This window comes from Manduca sexta, chromosome 18 (genome assembly GCF_014839805.1).
Source record: "Manduca sexta isolate Smith_Timp_Sample1 chromosome 18, JHU_Msex_v1.0, whole genome shotgun sequence".
In the NCBI taxonomy this organism is placed as follows: Eukaryota; Metazoa; Arthropoda; class Insecta; order Lepidoptera; family Sphingidae; genus Manduca; species Manduca sexta.
Genome location: NC_051132.1, coordinates 5,564,266 through 5,583,383, shown reverse-complemented (window position 1 = coordinate 5,583,383; position 19,118 = coordinate 5,564,266). Strand labels below are relative to the sequence as shown.

Here is a 19,118-nt window from a genome sequence, read left to right as displayed (position 1 = left end):
AGCGTAAAAATATAAATTGACTGGAAAATTAAGCCAAAGCTATAATTAATTTTAGATATACCGAATCAAGACTGATCCTTCTAGGATCTCTTCTCGAACCAGAATGGCGAATTTTCGTCATTGTTTATTCGCCATCATCCTGATTTTAGGTAAGAACCGGATTTATTCGTATAGTAATTGTTAGTAATAAAAATAATTGGCACTAATCTTTTTCTTTTGAAATAAGACTATATAATAGTACTAATTTTACCGCGATTTCTTATATTATAATTTTCTCGCGATGTTTTAAAACGTATCAAATGAATTATTTGCTAATTAAAACGTAAAATAAATGAATATTAAATACTTTATTGTTAAAAAATGAAAATTAAATGATTATACATTTTATTTTCGGACTCAAAATGTACGAAACGCTAAAATACTTTTTGTAAAACCTATATCTGAAAATACAGGTAAAGCAACGTCAATCCCATCAAAATCCGAAACACCGAAAGAACATAAACACTCTCACGCTAATCACACACATGCACACGAACATGATGCAAGTCACGAACTCGACGACATAGAAGATGAAGGTTGGGAATTCGAGAATACCAGTATAGTGGATACTAGAAGAATTTTGTACAGCAAACGAGTTTCTGTCGGAAAACGACCGTACATGGTAAGCACAGCCTTTGAAATTTTAATATATTTTTGTAATCAAAACGTAAAAATTAAAATAGTTAAGAAGTTGAAATAAGAACAATATTGAGTTAAAAAAAACTCGAATATTAGGTACAATTTATATTGTTTTTTTAATACGACGCCAAATATGTAGCTTTTCTTATATCATTCCAACTAACAGGTAATACCTACAGTTTAAGCTACAATAAAATCTAGACCAGTTTTAGTTAGACACTAGAATTTTCAAAATCATATTTTAAAAATTCAAGTTGTTCCCGTTTGTATATGACCAATTACCATTTTAGATTCTAATTATTAACCATTTAATATTATTTCAATGATACAGGTATACCTTCAACTGACAAAAGAATCAGCTAAAGCCCACAAATATCGAGGCTGGCTGTGCGGAGGAGTGATCGTGGACCCTTACTACGTCCTCACGTCAGCAGCGTGCGTCGAAGATGCCGACAAATTCTACATCGTCTCTGGAACTACTAAATTCGTTGATAGCTTTGATTATAAAGACGATGAATGCGTTTGCAAGCACCGCCGTCGAGTTGTTTGGAAGTGCATTCCTAAGAGTAAGTTGGCATATAATATCAGCCCTGTATTATATACTTGCCCACTGCTGAGCACGGGCCTCCTCTACTACAGAGAGGAAGTTGGCATGATATAGGGAAATTGGAAATTTAGCTACCTACTTACGATAAATTTGATTGTACGGTAGGTACCGTAGTATTATTACTTCCAGTGAGTTTTAGTCTCCTAATTTTTTTTCTAAGAATGGTACCGGCGAATTGTCACCACTTTTATTTAATAGTAAGTGGAGTAGGGTCTAGATAGTGTGTCAACAAACAAGTGGCATCTCGAAAAAAGGAAGTTAACGTTGCTTGTAGTTTTTGATAATAATCACCTTAATGTTTAGTATATTAATTATTATGTTAAAATTATGAAAGACTAACAATAAATTCAAAAAAATATCACAGTCGCACGTTGCTGTGTCGAGAAATACATTAGGATTTTAAGCAAGTCGAGATTCCATGCAAATACTTATTACCTACATTATGAACTACCAACTGACCTTGTGCTAAAATAAACTAAATATGTCTACAGACTACAAATTCGACTTCCAAGACAGCATTAAATGGTCATCTAACGACATAGCCATTGTGAAGGTAGACAAAGCGTTCAAACTCGGAGTTCAAGAAAAAGGATGCCAGTTTGCTGCGGATTTGGTCTGCTATAACAATGTTAGCCGAGAGTTGGAGAAGCCTGGGACCAGAGGATGGATTGCCGGATGGGGAAGTGGTAACACGTTTAGAGAGGTTAGACTTTGTCAAATTACACTTGAAGTACAAAATTTTATTTATGAAAGCGTGTTGTCTTCGGTAATAAAACGCTTACCTGACAATAAGAGAGATACCAACTACTTACTTTTTAATTAATCACAGATATTGATTTTCATGTTATTTTTACTTATGTCCTGACGTCAGAAGAACTCAAAATTCAATTTGTACTTTAAGGCAGAGTCCTTGATGATTTCTAGTTGCTAACTATTTTAGGGAGTATATCGTCGCCAAAAAGAGCCGCACATTCCACAAAATGCTAAGTGTCTACAAGAAGCTAAAGTATGCGTTATGGACAATGAACAATGTGCTAAGAAATGGGCCCAACGGTTCAGGAATATTATCACGCAATACATGATCTGCACCAAAGACGTGATGAAGAGGCTCAGTGAAATTTGTGATGTAAGTATATGCAGAGGTAACAATTATGGTAATAAGTCAGGGATTTCAAACTATAACGAATATACGTAATTATAGTAAATATATTTTACCATAATGTAAGTAGGTGTCCTACATTATGGTAAAGCTAAATGTGTATAACTTAAATACCCTTCTTTTATTCGTTAACTTAAAATTTTAAATTCACAGAAAAGATACGCAAACTGCACAGACGTGGAAAGTAGACGACATCTATCAGATACAGCGTCAGAGTCTTCGAGAATATTCAACGTGGACTTAGGCAGGCATCTAAAGGATCCAGACGATTATACAGCAAGAAGATCCTCTATGCAGGGAGGATTTTGTGAGGTGAGCATATTTCTTCTTCCTGAAATTTAGAATACCGACAATGATATCGAACCTTCAAAGAAATAATACTAATATTAAGTTGACTATCAATATTATGGATTTAAGACATCTGCTTGCTGCCTTCTCCAATATTTAGAATTGGTCAATATAACAGGTCACTTTAACGAAAATGAGTATCAAGTGAAATTTTTTTTTCCCATAGAATGATCACGGTGGTCCATTAATAGTGAAGTACCAAGGCAAAGAGCGAGTGATTGGTGTGATATCAGCTTGCAAGATCGATCCTAAATCCCACAGCTGTCACGGACCCTTCCTCTACACTTCTGTATTCAAGAACAGGCAGTTTATATCGTGTGCAATACATAAGGACGTGGAGTAAGTCTAATATTCAATTAAGTAGAAAAACTTGTTAACAAAATATTAAATCTCTTTCAAAAATCACAAAAAAACAAAATACAATTTAGTGTTATGTATGGGATAACTAATTTCAAGTCGGTGGCTAATATTAATTGATAATTAATTTCGTATATTTGTTTGTGTATTTATTTTACCTTAATTAGCAATTTTAATAAATTACTCATTGCGATTTGTGACAATAATAACGCACGATCGGTGTAAGCAACCAATGAGGCTGACAGACAAAAATATACGAATATACGATTGTATTGTTTCCATTAAACCTACATTTGGCCTTGAACATTTCATAATCTTTTTAAACATCCTAATGTCTCCAAATGTTTGTAGAGAAAACTGCAGAAGAGTTTTCCGTACCGGCATTACCCACGAAGAGTGGTCTGTCAATTGGGATAATGTAGAGTAAGTAATGTCTAGTGACATGCAGAATAAATTTATAACATCTATTCTTCTTTTTGGTTAATATTATAAAAGAATTTCAAATAATTGTATAAATATTTCAGCGATGACAGGTAACGTCTAATAAAGTACTTAAGTATTATTTTTAGTGCAATTGAATAAAATACGTGTATGCTTGCCTAGTGGTAAGTGATATAGCGTCCATAAACAGTAGTCACACGATAAAGAACTCGGATTGCAAACCAATTCATGGCACTACACTCCGCACATCATCCTGGGACACAAAATATTAATTCTCATTAATACCAAGTAATTACGCTGACTACCGGAAGCAAAATTTAATGATTATTAGTTTAAATTAATGCCTTAACAATACCGGTAGTTCAAATCCATTCGTCAAATTGTTACTCGGGCGCAGTGCTCGCACCTTGAACATAATATTATTTTGATCAATTTTTTTTAAGTGTTCGAACTGAACTCGGTCGCGCATATATTGTTGTCCCTCTCATGCACAGCGTGGTCTAAACTTTTGGGACTAAGTTAAAGATGCATGTGTGCGTGCATGTATGAATTCTTCAGAGTTCAGGGTAACTCGAGAATTTGTGTTTTCATATTGTTCGCACTAATTAATTTGCGTGGTCCGCTTTAATAACATCAATTTTATTACATTATTTAAAATAAAGATTTTAAATAATGTAATAAAATTGATGTTATTAAGGAATAAGTACGTTAGGTTTTTATAATTTAGAATGTGTATTTTCTTTTACAAAGTTATTTTTTGAGAATAAACAAAATATGAAGTTTATCTTCAGTCTGAGATTATAATTTTAATACTTGTGTTGGTTTTGTTTCAAATTAATAAATTATTTTGTGGTTAATTAGTCCTAAATTAAAAAAAAAAATTGTATGCGCTGGTTTGCCTACATAAATAGGTAATCTCAAACCTTTAAACCTAAAAGTTTAGGTAGGAAATAGAACCGCCCTGTGGAATGGGGGCGTTTGGAGAATTCCACCACGGTATCCCCTGCCTGTCGTAAAAGGCGACTAATAGGGGCCATCGGGGAGTCGTCGGCGGGCGGCTGGGGGCCGTCCGCCCTTAGTGTACATTGTGCACATCTCGCACATTGTGATGACCCCCGAGATGGACGGCAGCGTGGAAGGTAGGCCTCATGCTGCCGTTGACGCCGAGAGCGTCCTTCGGTTACGCGGGGGCTTCTGAGCCCCCCCATAGGAGACGGGCCGCAACAGGCGGCACCGCGCAGGGACGACTGCGGACGAAAACTTAAACATTTCAGTCAGAGGAAGCCCACAGTCGTCCCTAATGCGCCGAAGACGGCCACCGCGGAGTTTTAGTTGGTATGCCGTGCGTGTATATAGGTTAGGGACTCGGCCCGGCGGTCACCCGAAGGTCAAGATCAAATCCGGGTGGCTCAACGCCGGGCCGTAAGGCACGGTGACCCCAACATAACCGCTCAGTCGCCCCCGAAGGCTGGGCGGTAGTCATAAGGCACTTTCTCCGCGAAAACAAAAAAAAAAAAAAAAAAGGTAGGAAATAGAAGCCAAAGTGGTACGTAGTAAGTACACCCGAACTTGGGAAAGCTAATAGATATAATATCGCCTGTTGACGAGACATAACGCAAGCTCTTCACCATATCGGGAATAAATTCCGGGCAACAGAAGTGTCTGTTCAAAATGAAAATTTACACACATTTTAGTTTCCTAGTCTTGAAATGAATTCCAGAACTTCACTGTTCACAGCTCAGGTGTACGAACTGTCTAACTCCTAACGGACTAATGAACTAATGAGGCCATTACATTCATCACCACCAGGTAACCTGGTGGAAACGCAATGGAAAAGCTCGACTATACCCTCTTCTACTTCATTTTATTTACACGTATTTTTCTTTGGGTGCATAGAACTCTTTTAAGATTTATGGTATTGTTTTTGTACCTTGTTATAAGATTACAAATATTGGGATCCCGAGTTTGAAAAGCTTTCCTCAATCTCATATAGGATTGTATTTTTTTACTGGCAGCTTCGGTGCATTCAGGATTGCACTGAATAGATTCGTTTGTGATCGTAACTGAACCCATTTGGTTAAGTAGCTCACATTTAACGAATAACTTGACTAAACAATGATCAGACGTACCCAGTGGTTCGCACACTAATACTTTATAATCCTCACAACCCGTTGGGTCATATACCATTATAAGGTCTAGTAGAGCGGGAGTGTCAGTTGCTCGATCCGGGAGTCTGGTATGCGGCTCAACCAATTGCTTCAAATTATTTATGTTGAGAAATTTTTCAACTTCTTTCCCGGCGTGGTCAGTCTTCAATGATTTCAACAATTGTATGTGATGCGCGTTGATATCCCCGAATATTAATATTTCATCATTCGAATAAACTGTTCGGTATTTTTGGAATTGTTCGGTCAGATAACTAAAGAGTTCAGTAGTGTACTTGTTACCCTTATGAGGTCTGTAAACGCATCCATAGATTCGCCACTTATTGCCGTAGAATGTTCGAATCCATAGGACGGAATGAGACAGATGTTTTGTTTTGTCGAGAGATTTGTAATTTAAATCCTCTCGTACATAAACACAAACACCAGCGTATTGTTTGAAATTTTCTTCAAGTATATAACCAGTGCATTGCAAAGGCTTTTTGCCTTCACCACCGATTTTTGTTTCTGTTAAGAATAACAGAGGTGGATGCTCCACTTTGAGATGATGATACACTTCGTCAAAATTCGTAAGTAGTCCACGAATATTAACGAATTGCAGAGTACATTGTTTGGTAGAGTTACAAAGCATGGCAATTTATTGTTTAAGATATACCCTTACTCTTTACTTAACAATCATCATACCGAAATTTTGAATCAATTTTTTGTTTATACTCGACATAAATATTTATTCGAGGCTTCCATTTCTCAGTTAATCATCCAAGCGAGCTGTGTGTGTGGTGGTACAGCTAACATCGCCAAACCACCACACACACGCTTTGTGGCCCTTGTGATCATCGTCGTTGGCGCGGCAACTGACCGTCTAATTTGGCGATCGCAATTAACGGATGCCTCGAGTGAACTCGGCCTGCTCAGCACGTCGCATTCGTGAAACGGTCTTGTCATGATGAGCAACGCGACTCCTACATACATATCACCGATAGCACAATGAGGAGGAGCCATTTTGCAACCCAGCCTTATTCACCAACAGTTGTTAAGATTAGAACTAGAGGGCCTCTCTCGGATTTGTTATGTCCATGTGTGGCATATTGTAATTTTGTGTGGACTGTAACGCTGAATAACGAACATTCCGCGAGTCATCAAGAATACAGAGCACAAACAATGTCCTGGCTTACAAAATTTTGTAAATACAAAGTGTCTGTAATTTTAATTTACTCAGGATTTGATCCTTCTGCCTTTTACACTGTAATCCTAGCGTTTGCCTGGAAGCTATGATATACAATAACGCTAATGTTGTAATTAGTGACCGGTATAATGTTTATGCCTCAAATTTTATTAATTAATCACAAGATGGCGCTTTTATTTAAATCAACATACTTAATACATATAAAAGTTCCATTATGTTGCGTTAGATGTCACGAGTACCGCTTGTAATTATTATCGCCCCCTCGCCGTCTCTCTTCATTTAACTCGAAAAGGAATGCTAAGTATTGATACAATGTGGAAAAATTCTCCTTGTAATCACAAACGATTGAGGGCTGACGATTGACAAAAGTTTCTCTGAAGGCAGAAGTGACAAATCTGAAATTAGTATTTTGTCTAACAAGAAAACAAAGCATTTTCTTAAACGCATAAAAAAATATTGTAACATTGTGTTGATTTCTTTCTTCATAATAATATAATTTTACAAAACCAATATGCACTCAATTAAACTAGAGGAAATATAACAAAACATTCAGTTATATAGGTATTTTGAAATCTAAATATAGTGCGGAGTTTATCGACACGTAGGTATGTACTTCGTTTCCTGGGACTAACAGCACACATATTTTGCATGTTTCAATTCATAAATTAATTCCCGACTACAAATTCATCTATACTTATAATAAATCTGTAGAGAGGTCAATTCTGTACATGAAATATATTTCCAAAATAACTATCAGGGGGTGATTAGGGATAGATACTGATGCTAAAAATGCAATTAGTAAAATTTTTGTCTGTCTGTCTGTATAACCGTTATAGAAACAAAAACTACTCGACGGATTTTAACGAAACTTGGTACAATTATTTTTCATACTCCTGAGCTGGTTATAGTATACTTTTCATCACGCTACAATTAATAGGAGCAGAGCAGTGAAGGGAAATGTTGAGAAAACGGGAGAAGTTACTCCATTTTGAAGCTTCCGTCGCGTGTGCAACCTTAATGGTTAAAGCTACACAGAAATCATGTATGACGGAAATGTTCTCCTTAAAATTATATTAAAATTATCCCAGGACAGCATATGTCTATCTTTTATGGTTGACTCACAATAACACGTGTATCTCCCGATAGCTTAGCAGTTCGAAGCTTTCTCATTATATTTGTCTACTCCTACGTTTATAACACTCTCACTCATCCCTAATTAAAAAAGTTAACATTATTAAATATTCCATAAAACAGAATCATAGAAATCGGTATAGAAACACCAAAGTTATACATGAAATACGCTAATAATAAGCCATAACGCGTGAATACTGAATCATGATATATGCTCCCTTCGATTTCACCAGGATCCCATCATCAGACCCTGACCGGACAATCGGACCACCTGCATACCACCATACATTAAAAAAACATCCCGACAAATTGAGCACCTCCTCCATTTTTTAAGTCCGAAATCCACGCGGGCGAAGCTGCGGGCGGAAGCTAGTATAAAATATAATCATAATCTTAGTCCTACTAATCTTAATATAGATACAGACCGCACGCGAGCTCCGAAGAATCTTATAGAATGTTGATTTAATAATTTAGTGCAGTGCGTATTTTGTCGACATTACTACATCGATGTAATAAATCTTTACACGCTTTCAGCGTCTGATCTAATGTCACGATATTTTGATACAACCTCACTTATTTCAATGAAACTTTGTGAATATGTTTCGTTGGTTCCCTATATCTAACGCCGTCATCTAGATCTATAAAGACGAAATATGGTTTTCTTCAATTGCTATTTATGCAGAACGCGATCAGTAGCTGGCATCTTAGACGTCTGACGTCAATAAGTAAATTAAACTTATAATTTCATGGATTTAATAATTTATTTTTATTATACTAGGGATGGCCATGAACGAGACAAAGCCGACAGGTAAAACAACGAAATATGTATTATAAACTTTGTTCTTTGATCACTTATTGAAATTTTGTCATGAAGTTATTACACAAATAATTTTAGCGCAGATTTATACTTTTGGATTAAAACTGTAGGTATTCTAATAACACTGTTTCTTTATTGCAGTGCGGATAAATCTTCTGATGACAGGTACCTACTTAACAGTAATTGAAGTTAAAAAGTTTTGATATTTTTAAAGTGTGATTTAGGTAAAAACTTAAAGGTTTGACTAAAATGATATTTTTTCTTCTTTAGCGACGAAAAAGATGTCCTGAGGGAACTGAAGTAATTATAATAAATTTATTTTAAATGTTACGTTTTCTTATTCTGGATATGTATCTAATAAAGCTTATTTTACAGGAAAGAAAAAGATAAGCCCAAGAAAGAAGTCAAAGATAGTTCGGAGAGCTCCAGTGATAGCGTAGAAGTTAAACCAAAAAAGAAAGAAAAAACCAAACCAGAAAAGAAAGAAGAAAAGAAGAACGCAGAGAAACCAAAACATAAGAAGAAATCCAAATCAAGCAAGAAGCACAGCGGAAAGAAAGAAGCAATGGATAGTGGTACAACTAAAACCAATGGAAATGATTCTCCAAACCCGAGAGTTGAGAATAAAGAGGTTTTTTATGAATCTAGTAAAGACGAAAATGTTAATGAACCAGACGAGGAGTAGGTTCTAATAAAGTAAAATTGATTTTATAACGATTTTTATTATTAAGTCATACACACACAGTGATTACGCAATAGTTTTAGTAAGTAAGTAGGTTATGATTAATTGAATGAAGTTTAAAAATATTTAGTTTAATTTATATTAAGTAATAGGTCATTTAGACAGATTTCTGCGAGCTGCGTTGAGACACAAGAATATTCTTCCTGATGAATTTAGTAGTCCATACTTAATTAGTTGTGTCTCAAATCTACATTATTTTTACTGCCAATCCTATTTTTATAGAGTACAAAAGCGTTTTATCTTCAGTGCAATCTTTGCTGGGGTTTCTATAGATGTTCATTGTTGCCATATAAAGTCCAGCAGTATTGCTATTTAGTGGAAAATCGCTTGAATCCGTGATGTAATTGCAAATTCGGTAAACTCCCTAAAATATTTTATAATCTATAAATTTTATATAAGAATAGCGAGTAGGTTTGCTAAATTATTCTACGGAAATACTACACGAAACCCAGATAGCTGGTCTTTTTTCTATTTACGGCAGAGCACATCACCGACTCTTGTGGTGTCTCGATATGATTTTAATGCAAGAACAGAACATAGGTACGAACGATTACGCGTTATACTTAAGTATTGCAAAAATATATAATGCAAACCGAATAATTTGTGTTTTAGTGCGTTTGAAAACTTATGGTCAAGTGAAAAGAGTTTTTTGTTTGGAAAAGTCACAATAAACCGACATCATGGAACGTGGTTACCTGTGTTCAATATCACATTTTCTTATAGAAATTTTTAGTGCCTAAGTATTCTTAATAATTATTTGCTGAGTCTATCTAAATTTTCTGTAGAAATCTAGGTAAATACAAAAACAGTGTTTCTAGAAAAAGTCTGATCATCTTTACTGCTTCAAATGGACATTTGTCGGGAAATCCAATAAACAATACTATAATACGAGCGGTCTTCATTCCCCAAGTCGTTACATAAATTGTTGATTGCATGTTGAATGATTATTTCGGTTTTTCCTGAGACCTCGTTTTCCAATTTTACTTGCACCTTGAAAGAAAACGTTTTAAACCAAGTTTTTTTTATTTACACCAGAGATGAAACAAAGTTTTGTATGGAGACAGTCTGAGACCCTGGGAACGACATAAATTGATATGGAGAATGAGAAAAGTATGAATTGTAGGTAAAGTCGAGATCGCGTATTCCTCTCCCGCTAGATAATATCGATATCTAATAACATAGAGCAGAGCGTAATTGAGCGTACAGGGATGGATCGATCAAGCAAGTCCAGTCAAAAACTTAGTTGCTTTACATTTGGCAACTTTTTTAGAATCTCTAGGAGAGGGGTCACCTGCCCCTCTCTGCTCCCACTTAACGACGCCCTTGGTCTTCACATACCCTCAAAATCCCTAGAGAACTTAGGTATGCAGGTTACCTCACGATGATATCATTCACCTTTAATGCAAGCGATAATTCACAAAGAATACTAACATAACTAGAAAATTCGGTGCATGCCGTTGAGTTTTGAACCTGCGGGAATCATTCTTAGCAGTCCGCTCCATTTCAAACTAGACTAAAGCCTCTTAAGTACTGTGATTTCAAGTAATATACTTTGCCATTTACTTCATGAGCAGAACTATTTCTACTATTGATTCATTTTTATACAAACTCTGAAACGGTTTATAAATAAATACACAATGTTTATTCTACGCATTTTATTAAGAATATTATTCTGTAGAATGAAACAGCCATTCTTCACTAGAAAAATAGAATTTAATTCGAACCTTCTAAACGGCAAAAAGTTAAAAGTACGTTACAATCACAACATTTTTCAAAGTTTAAGTTTCAAATTTCAATTACTAATTGTATTCAGTTGTACTGTTCTTAGGATACAATAAGGTATATAGAAGAATAAAGCGGTGCAAAAATAAAAAGAAATAAAAGTGTTTAATAAATTTATTAATAAAAAATACAAAAAACAAAAAACGCTCATCCATGCTTGCTATCCCAACGTTAAAGATTACAAAATAACTAGCAAATAGCGTGTGTTAACAAGTTGTATACATAAATACATATTTATTTAGTGCATAAAATTGCAAGAGAAATAACAATATTGCAGGCACAACAGTATAGTGTGCAAGTAACTTGACCGACAACAGATATATTACATCTGACAAGCCTTATAGACCGTTACAACTAAAATTTAGAAAAATATAACAATAACAATATTTCTCTATATATAAAATACATCTTTATATTCCACGCAGAAAGAAACGAGTGCCATGCGGACTGCGAACACACACCACTCTAAAAATACGACATATTTAAATATTTCTTATTATGTCAATTTACATATTACTTTTCAAGTCTTAAATTATTTATAACCTAATACTGAAAAAGTAACTTTTGACATTCATACGTAGTCCAAAACTTTTATACCAACTTGCGATCATTCGATATGTAAAGTCGGCGCAGACGCACCGACCACGCTTGCAAAATCAAAAACCAAAACATACCGAAGACAATCCCAATTGTGAAATCACATAAGTTGGCACAAATATACAACAAGAAGAAAAACGAAGCCCCAAAATTCGCATTTATAAAATAAATAATACGCTTAACGTCTAATCAAATCCGTGGAACTAATTTCTAAACAAATTTTGGGACTTGGTTCTTGCAAGCACCTTAAAAATATTTTTAAAATATTAGTATCTCAATCTATAACTATATACTAAAAAATATAGCTTCTTTCTCGTTACGATAATATGGAAGAATGCTTAATAAATGTATCTGCGTCAAAACAAGGAATCGTATGTTACATCAGATACTTTATTACATGCTACCTTTAGACTAGAGAACAACTAAACATTCATAAATATATTCCTGTTTTCGTGTATAGCTCACTCTCGCAGCGCCGGCCCGCGTACAAACTAAAATAACGGCTTCACAACTAAAATCGACATTGCTCACGCCTCGGTCGACTGCGCGTTGCGTCTCACGGACTAACAGAAATGCTATCTACATGCTTATCCTTTGAGTAAAGCTTGTGTGGAATTTAATTCGTATTTTATTTCTAGAAACCCTAAATTAATCAGTAAAATAGTGGCAGTCCTGTCAATATTGCTATTAAAATATAAAATTTTTACATTTTTACTACTTATTTAAGACAGAGATAACTAAAAATGCAAGGAAAACCATTTGGAACAGGTGCGGGCCTCAGCCTAGTGAAGAATAAAAACCGCAGTTAAAGCAACGCGCGTACAACCAACACGGGCCGGCACAAGGAAAAATCAACCTTAATGCTAAATAATAAGTGTCGGAATGCGACAGGAGACCCGTCCGTCCGTGTGCAACCAAGCGAGCAACGTTATGCGTGATTCGTAAAATAATGCATTCGTTATGAAAATGTTTTAATGTTGGTTAGCTTCGACCGTCTCGGCGTGATTGAGTCAATGGACCTGAAATCAACACGATCAATATCACGTATAAATAAATTATATGATAATGCGTAATTTACTTAAGATTTATACTTATAATTCAAACATCAATGACAAATACACCAAAGCATATTCAGTTTAATCACTATAAATCTAAGCATTTGAACTTTATAACCGGGTTAAAGTTAGTCACCACTGTCCTTATGAGTCGTGACTGTGTTCACTCTATTCAGAATTTTTTCCCGCGCTCACACCCGCCATCACAACTCCTGTGAGCCAGGTTCGAAAGTACAAAAACTCGGCGAGTCTCAGAGAACAATGATTCTAATTATTTGGTCAGTGTAAATGTGTTAGTACCTCAGCGGCGGGCTGCGGCTGGCGGGGCGGCGCGGGCTCGACGCACAGCAGGCGCGGCTTGTCGGGCGCGTCGGCGGCGCCGTCGGGCGCGCTGCCGCCCGAGCCGCCCAGCGACATCTGCGCCAGCGCCGCCAGCACGCTGTCCATGCTGGCCGCCGCCGGGGCGCCCGTGTCGCCTTCACCCTGATAAATCGCATTTCAGCTATTAGTGGAGCCAAACTTGATGAATGTTGATCAGGCCACAAATTTATTATGTAATTTCATTTAAATATAGAATTATATCGGGTTAGTTGGATCCATTAAATGCCTGAAATTGCTCACCTTCTGCGGGCTGGGCTTGAAGAAATGTAAATAACAGAAACCGCGGAATCCCTGAAATATAAATAAAATTAAAAAACAAGCTTAGTATTGTATTTTAGCATAATCTCAGTCGTACTATTTTAGTTATCTATTATGTGCGTATGAGCATACCTTCCACACCATGATCTGTGGTTTAACACCGCGCTCGGACAAAGCTTGCTTTAGGTCTCGTACTCGTGTGTTCGGACTGATGTTAGATATCTGAAAATATTAAAGTATTTTTAGCGACATAAACATGTCATTTGATATTGTTCGTCTAAGATTCAAATCCGATCAATTATATCCCCATGCAGAGAAGGCATAGGAATTTTAGATCCTACAGTCATCATAAGTGTGATCATAACACTTAAATTGGTAAAATTATGTATCAATAACCAACTAACAGATACATATTGAATAAATATTGAACACGAAGCTATTAAACACAATAACTTCAATAGTACAGAATATCCGAAAATGTAAACAATACACTGGCAGTATCAAGGTATATTTATATAAATTAGAACACAGGGTAAAAGATTCACAAGGCAATCCTGCCCTGTGGAAGTCGGTTAAAAACTCACCTTAACCGAAAAGTCGATGACGGGCCGCTGTCGGCGGGGGCGGCGCGGTTTGGTTTCCCCCTCCTTACCCTCCTTGGGCTCCTTGCCGGCGCTCTTGTTGCTGTTGCGGCGGCGAGCCGACCGCCGCGGTTTGCCTGGGGTCTTGCCCTCCTCGCCTTCAGTTGTGTTGCCCTGGGAATATAACAAATAATTAATACAAGTAACATGTATGATTCGTTATTAATATACGGACGTTACATATTGTTCTTTCCTTCCCCAATACCTACTTTTTTTATGACCGCGACGCACTCATAATTTTTCTGATATTGATTATTGCCAGTAGAGATCACCAGGAACCTTTCTCCTTACCAATGGTGATTCTAACCCGTTACGTAATAAAAAATAATCTATACTATTATATAAAGCTGAAGAGTTTGTTTGTTCGTTTGTTTGAACGCGCTAATCTCAGGAACTACCGGTCCAAACTGAAAAATTCTTTTTGCGTTGGATAGCACTTTGTTTGTGGAGTGCTATAGGCTATATATCATCACGCTATACCCAATAGGAGCGGAGCAGTAATGGCTAATCTCAGGAACTACCGGTCCAAACTGAAAAATTCTTTTTGCGTTGGATAGCCCTTTGTTCGTGGAGTACTATAGGCTATATATCATCACGCTATACCCAATAGGAGCGGAGCAGTAATGGCTAATCTCAGGAACTACCGGTCCAAACTGAAAAATTCTTTTTGCGTTGGATAGCCCTTTGTTCGTGGAGTACTATAGGCTATATATCATCACGCTATACCCAATAGGAGCGGAGCAGTAATGGCTAATCTCAGGAACTACCGGTCCAAACTGAAAAATTCTTTTTGCGTTGGATAGCCCTTGATTCGTGGATTGCTATAGGCTATATATCATCACGCTATGGCCAATAGGAGCGGAGCAGTAATGGCTTATCTCAGGAACTACCGGTCCAAACTGAAAAATTGATTTTGTGTTGGATAGCCCTTTATTTGTGGAGCGCTATAGGCTATATATCATCACGCTATGGCCAATAGGAGCGGAGCAGTAATGGCTAACCTCAGGAACTACCGGTTTGAACTGAAAAAATATTTTTGTGTTGGATAGCCCTTTGATCCCGGAGTGCTATAGGCTATATATCATAACGCTATGACCAATAGGAGCGGAGCAGTAATGAAACATGTTGCAAAAACGGGGAAAAATTATTAGTTTTGAGAGCTTCCGTTGCGTCCGCTGCGTAAACGGTTAAAGTTATGCAACAATGATGTATGACGGGATTGTTCCTCTTAAAAGTTCTAAAAATATATATTATAAAACAAAGTCCCTCGCTGCATCTGTCTACCTTAACGTGTTAAACTCAAAAACTACCCAACGTATTAAGATGAAATTTGGTATGGAGACAGTTTGAGACCCTGGGAAGAACAAAGGCTCCCGGGAAACTACTACTTTTATAACGGAAAACTTTAGCCTGAAAAACTTTATAACGCGGGCGGAGCCGCGGGCAAAAGCTATATATATAAAATTAATCCCTATTGCCCTTGGTCACGCCATCACGCGTGAACGGCTGGACCGATATCACTATTTTTTTTTGTGTGTTTGTTATTATTAGGAGAAAGTTCTTATGAAAGAAAAATTCAAAAAATTGCGCGAAAAATTAGAAAATTTAAGAAGACTTAACGAAAATATTCATTTTATATAACTGTCAACTGTTTGAAATATCTGTCAGCGATTGACAGAATGCGCGCTGCAAATTCATAGTTAAGACGGGACAACGTCTGATGGGTCAGCTAGTAATTTATAAAACTTTAGTCACCTCTCCCTCGCTGTGGCTTTTGTGCGAGCGCGTGCGCCTGCGCAGCCGGCGAGTGCGCGTGGCGGCGCGCTCGTCCACGTCCGTGTCCAGCTCCTGCAGCGTGCACGCGCGGCCCGCGCTACACAACACACCATTTTTACAATTTACACACACTACTATCTTACATCAACACGTTCGTTTTGGGAAATAGAGTAGTTGTTATACCTTCTTTGCTTTTAGAAAATGTTACATAGCTAGCTACGTTATGACAAAATAAGTAAGTTTTAACCAACACGCGGACTAAGCCCAAACGTTATTACAATAATTATAGATTAGAAATATGAATGACAGTGAAATTACTTTCATACCAATATTTAAAAATGAAAATTTAAGTAGCATAGCCTAAATTTTCAACGAAATTATGATTTATTAATATTACCACAAGTTACCGACAAATCAACTTAACTTGCTCAAGTTTGATTATAATATATATTAAATATATCTATGTTAAAGTTTTTGCTTACAGCATTTCGATCTCGCGCAGCTGTCCCAGCACGGGCATCAGCTGCACTCGTCGGTTGGACAGCAAGTGCCACAGGATACCAACAGGCCGCTGGCTCATACGCTGCGTCTCGATCACCTAACAATATATTATTATAATGCATAGATACAATCGAAACAAAAAAAAATAGGTTTAATTATAAATATATATTATTGACAAAAAGAAAGAATGGAATTTAGCAACGGGATTTGTTTTCACAATGTGTGACAGAACGAACTTGCACGTAAATTTAAATGGATATGTTGGTACGTTTTAATTGTCGCTATAAGAGCCAATAGGAATTCTTTATTCGAACAACTCTTAAAGCTCTCAGGGCCTTATTTTTGGTAGTATAAGGTAATCTTTCAAGCAGATCTTTAAACGAATCGTAAGTGACCAACACCCATTAGTCAGCACTGAACACCTTTCAATACAATATTATATGCAAATAAATGATTTCGCAATAGTATCCGCCGAGGATAGTCCGTGGAAATAATGAATACCTGTGTCGGTGTGATGATAATATCTATGGGAACGTCGTGTGGGCCGAACAGCTCGGCGGGCAGTGTGTCGAACACTTGGCAGTCGTGCACAGTGGTAGCGACTATCGTGTCCGACTTGATCGCCTTCATGTGCATCATCAGACCGAACTCCAGGTCGCCGTAACCTGCAACAGTACATCATATCCGTAACGCATTGAATGAAACAAATTATTGAGATGGAAAAGCCTTTTTGTACAGGCACGGTTAAGGTGAACCTACTGCACCTGATGGTAAGCGAGGTGGGCTCCAGATAATGTCGACTGACCTATCTGAAACCGGTTATACACAGGCAGATCCCAGAACCAGAAACTCAAAAATCATAATAAAACCTATTACAATGGATCATAAACGAAAATGACATGATTTAACAGAGATGATAATCATACCTCTGCCTTTGCCAATGCGATATCCCTCCTTGGAGACAGCCACAGAGCCCATCACGACCAAGTCAAGTGTAACGGAATCTTCTATGCCTAAAACAAAATATTATATTAGTATTCTTGAAGATATGGGGTTCTGAAGAAATTACTGACATAATCGATTATAATTAACGAATATAATAGTTTCCAGGCAGCTAAGACAAATGGATGATAACTTTTAACACTAAACTAGGAAGGGAGAAGCTTCATTCTAAACTGAACATGTGATAAAAAAATATGTTATCAGATTTTAATCAATCCAATAGCAAAACTCACCAATAGGTTTGCCATAAGTCTCCATTCCGTTGCGCGAGACTGCCTTCCTGATGGCGGCGGGGCCTGTCTCTCCCTCGGGCAGCTCCAGGCGGTTCAGGAACCCGTTCTGTAGACGTGGCACAGGAACGTACAGGGTTTTCTGTTGCTCTAAGCATATTACGCTGTTGGAAAAAAACATATTTATCATTAAGTTGTATAGGAAGTTTTAGAAGAAGATTTACCTCAAACAAAATCAGTTTTTTTTATATATATTATGATTACAGTTACTAAAGAAAGATTCAGCGAACACATACGGCAAATATTTCCGCTCTTAAACATTTTTACATTGATTTAATATTATATTACACGGCATCATTTTGACATCGAGTTACTAAATGAAATCACACGCTTTACTTCCTTAAGGTAACTGTTTACAATAAGTTATTCGCATAAAAAATACATTTCCCTTGTCATTTCATTATAATATGTTGGTCAAAGAGGTATTTTTCCTTCCCTCAATGGACAGGAACATATTTATCATTTAAAAACAGCGATAACGATAATACAGAGACGACGTTCATGTAGATTTGCATAGCCTAACCAGGATGTTTAGAAACCTGCTTTGGGGCGACACTTGCTTCTTGGTTTTAATTCGCCAGTACAAAAAATTTCTTTCCTGTTTGCCACATGAGAAACACGCATGTTTATTGTGTATTTTTATCTTAAAGCTCTGTTCCGTGGCACGTTAATTATGTCACATAAAAATATTATAATTTATAATTACGTAGCGCGCGTTGACAGGCTAAGGGTTATCGCTGATTAACAAGCGGGGTCAAATGGCATACAAAGTGCATTACTTCGATACCGTCTCTACGTGTTTGTGAGCATTTTTAAATAATCACAGTAATCGGTTGCGGGATTAAAAAAACAACTAAAACATTCGCATCCTGTTGATGTTATCGGAACATTAAATTGGAAGCCAATTTATTTTGGTTTGTCAATTTACGTTTCGATTTAATCAGGACATGCGCAATATTATATCTTTGCAATAATAAGGCTTATGTCCAGCAGTGGACTGCAACGGGCTGATTGATGATGATGCGCAATATATGCCTTATTGTCAATATTTGTCTATATTTGCAATTTCTTATTGAAAAATCGTTCATATTCTATGTAGGCAAAATGAGACATCTTTTTTATCCTCTAAACTAGCCAAAGGGTATAATAATAACAGTTTTATCCCTATCAAATTGTAAACCAAACTAGCGACCCGCCCCGGCTTCGT

General features: G+C 36.8%; 2 protein-coding genes across 2 annotated transcripts; one reads left to right on the top strand and one right to left on the bottom strand.

Annotated features, from left to right (window-relative positions):
* Window positions 1–40: 40 nt before the first annotated feature.
* On the top strand, window positions 41–9,571 carry LOC119189643. The gene is made up of 13 exons (XM_037439914.1): window positions 41–149; window positions 453–661; window positions 1,010–1,244; window positions 1,777–1,988; window positions 2,226–2,411; window positions 2,598–2,756; window positions 2,959–3,131; window positions 3,501–3,572; window positions 3,674–3,682; window positions 8,848–8,877; window positions 9,028–9,051; window positions 9,157–9,186; window positions 9,262–9,571. Exons 1-13 carry the CDS (start codon window positions 104–106, stop codon window positions 9,569–9,571), a joined length of 1,695 nt encoding a protein of 564 aa, XP_037295811.1. The 5' UTR covers window positions 41–103.
* A 2,745-nt stretch (window positions 9,572–12,316) lies between these two features.
* On the bottom strand, window positions 12,317–18,047 carry LOC119189669 (methenyltetrahydrofolate synthase domain-containing protein-like). The gene is made up of 10 exons (XM_037439968.1): window positions 17,855–18,047; window positions 17,546–17,632; window positions 17,121–17,284; window positions 16,601–16,716; window positions 16,098–16,215; window positions 14,286–14,456; window positions 13,834–13,923; window positions 13,684–13,734; window positions 13,363–13,545; window positions 12,317–13,026 (listed from the first exon to the last, which is right to left on the bottom strand). Exons 1-10 carry the CDS (start codon window positions 18,039–18,041, stop codon window positions 13,018–13,020), a joined length of 1,176 nt encoding a protein of 391 aa, XP_037295865.1. The 5' UTR covers window positions 18,042–18,047; the 3' UTR covers window positions 12,317–13,017.
* Window positions 18,048–19,118: the final 1,071 nt, after the last annotated feature.

Coding starts and splice junctions, on each gene's coding strand:
- LOC119189669 (XM_037439968.1), bottom strand. CDS start 18,041: ATGATAAATATGTTTTTTTCCAACAGCGTAATATGCTTAGAGCAACAG. Junction 17,633..17,854: donor GACTTATGGCAAACCTATTG/GTGAGTTTTGCT, acceptor ATTTTGTTTTAG/GCATAGAAGATTCCGTTACA. Junction 13,924..14,285: donor TCATCGACTTTTCGGTTAAG/GTGAGTTTTTAA, acceptor TAATATTTTCAG/ATATCTAACATCAGTCCGAA.
- LOC119189643 (XM_037439914.1), top strand. CDS start 104: ATGGCGAATTTTCGTCATTGTTTATTCGCCATCATCCTGATTTTAG. Junction 2,757..2,958: donor TGCAGGGAGGATTTTGTGAG/GTGAGCATATTT, acceptor TTTTTCCCATAG/AATGATCACGGTGGTCCATT. Junction 8,878..9,027: donor GAACGAGACAAAGCCGACAG/GTAAAACAACGA, acceptor TCTTTATTGCAG/TGCGGATAAATCTTCTGATG.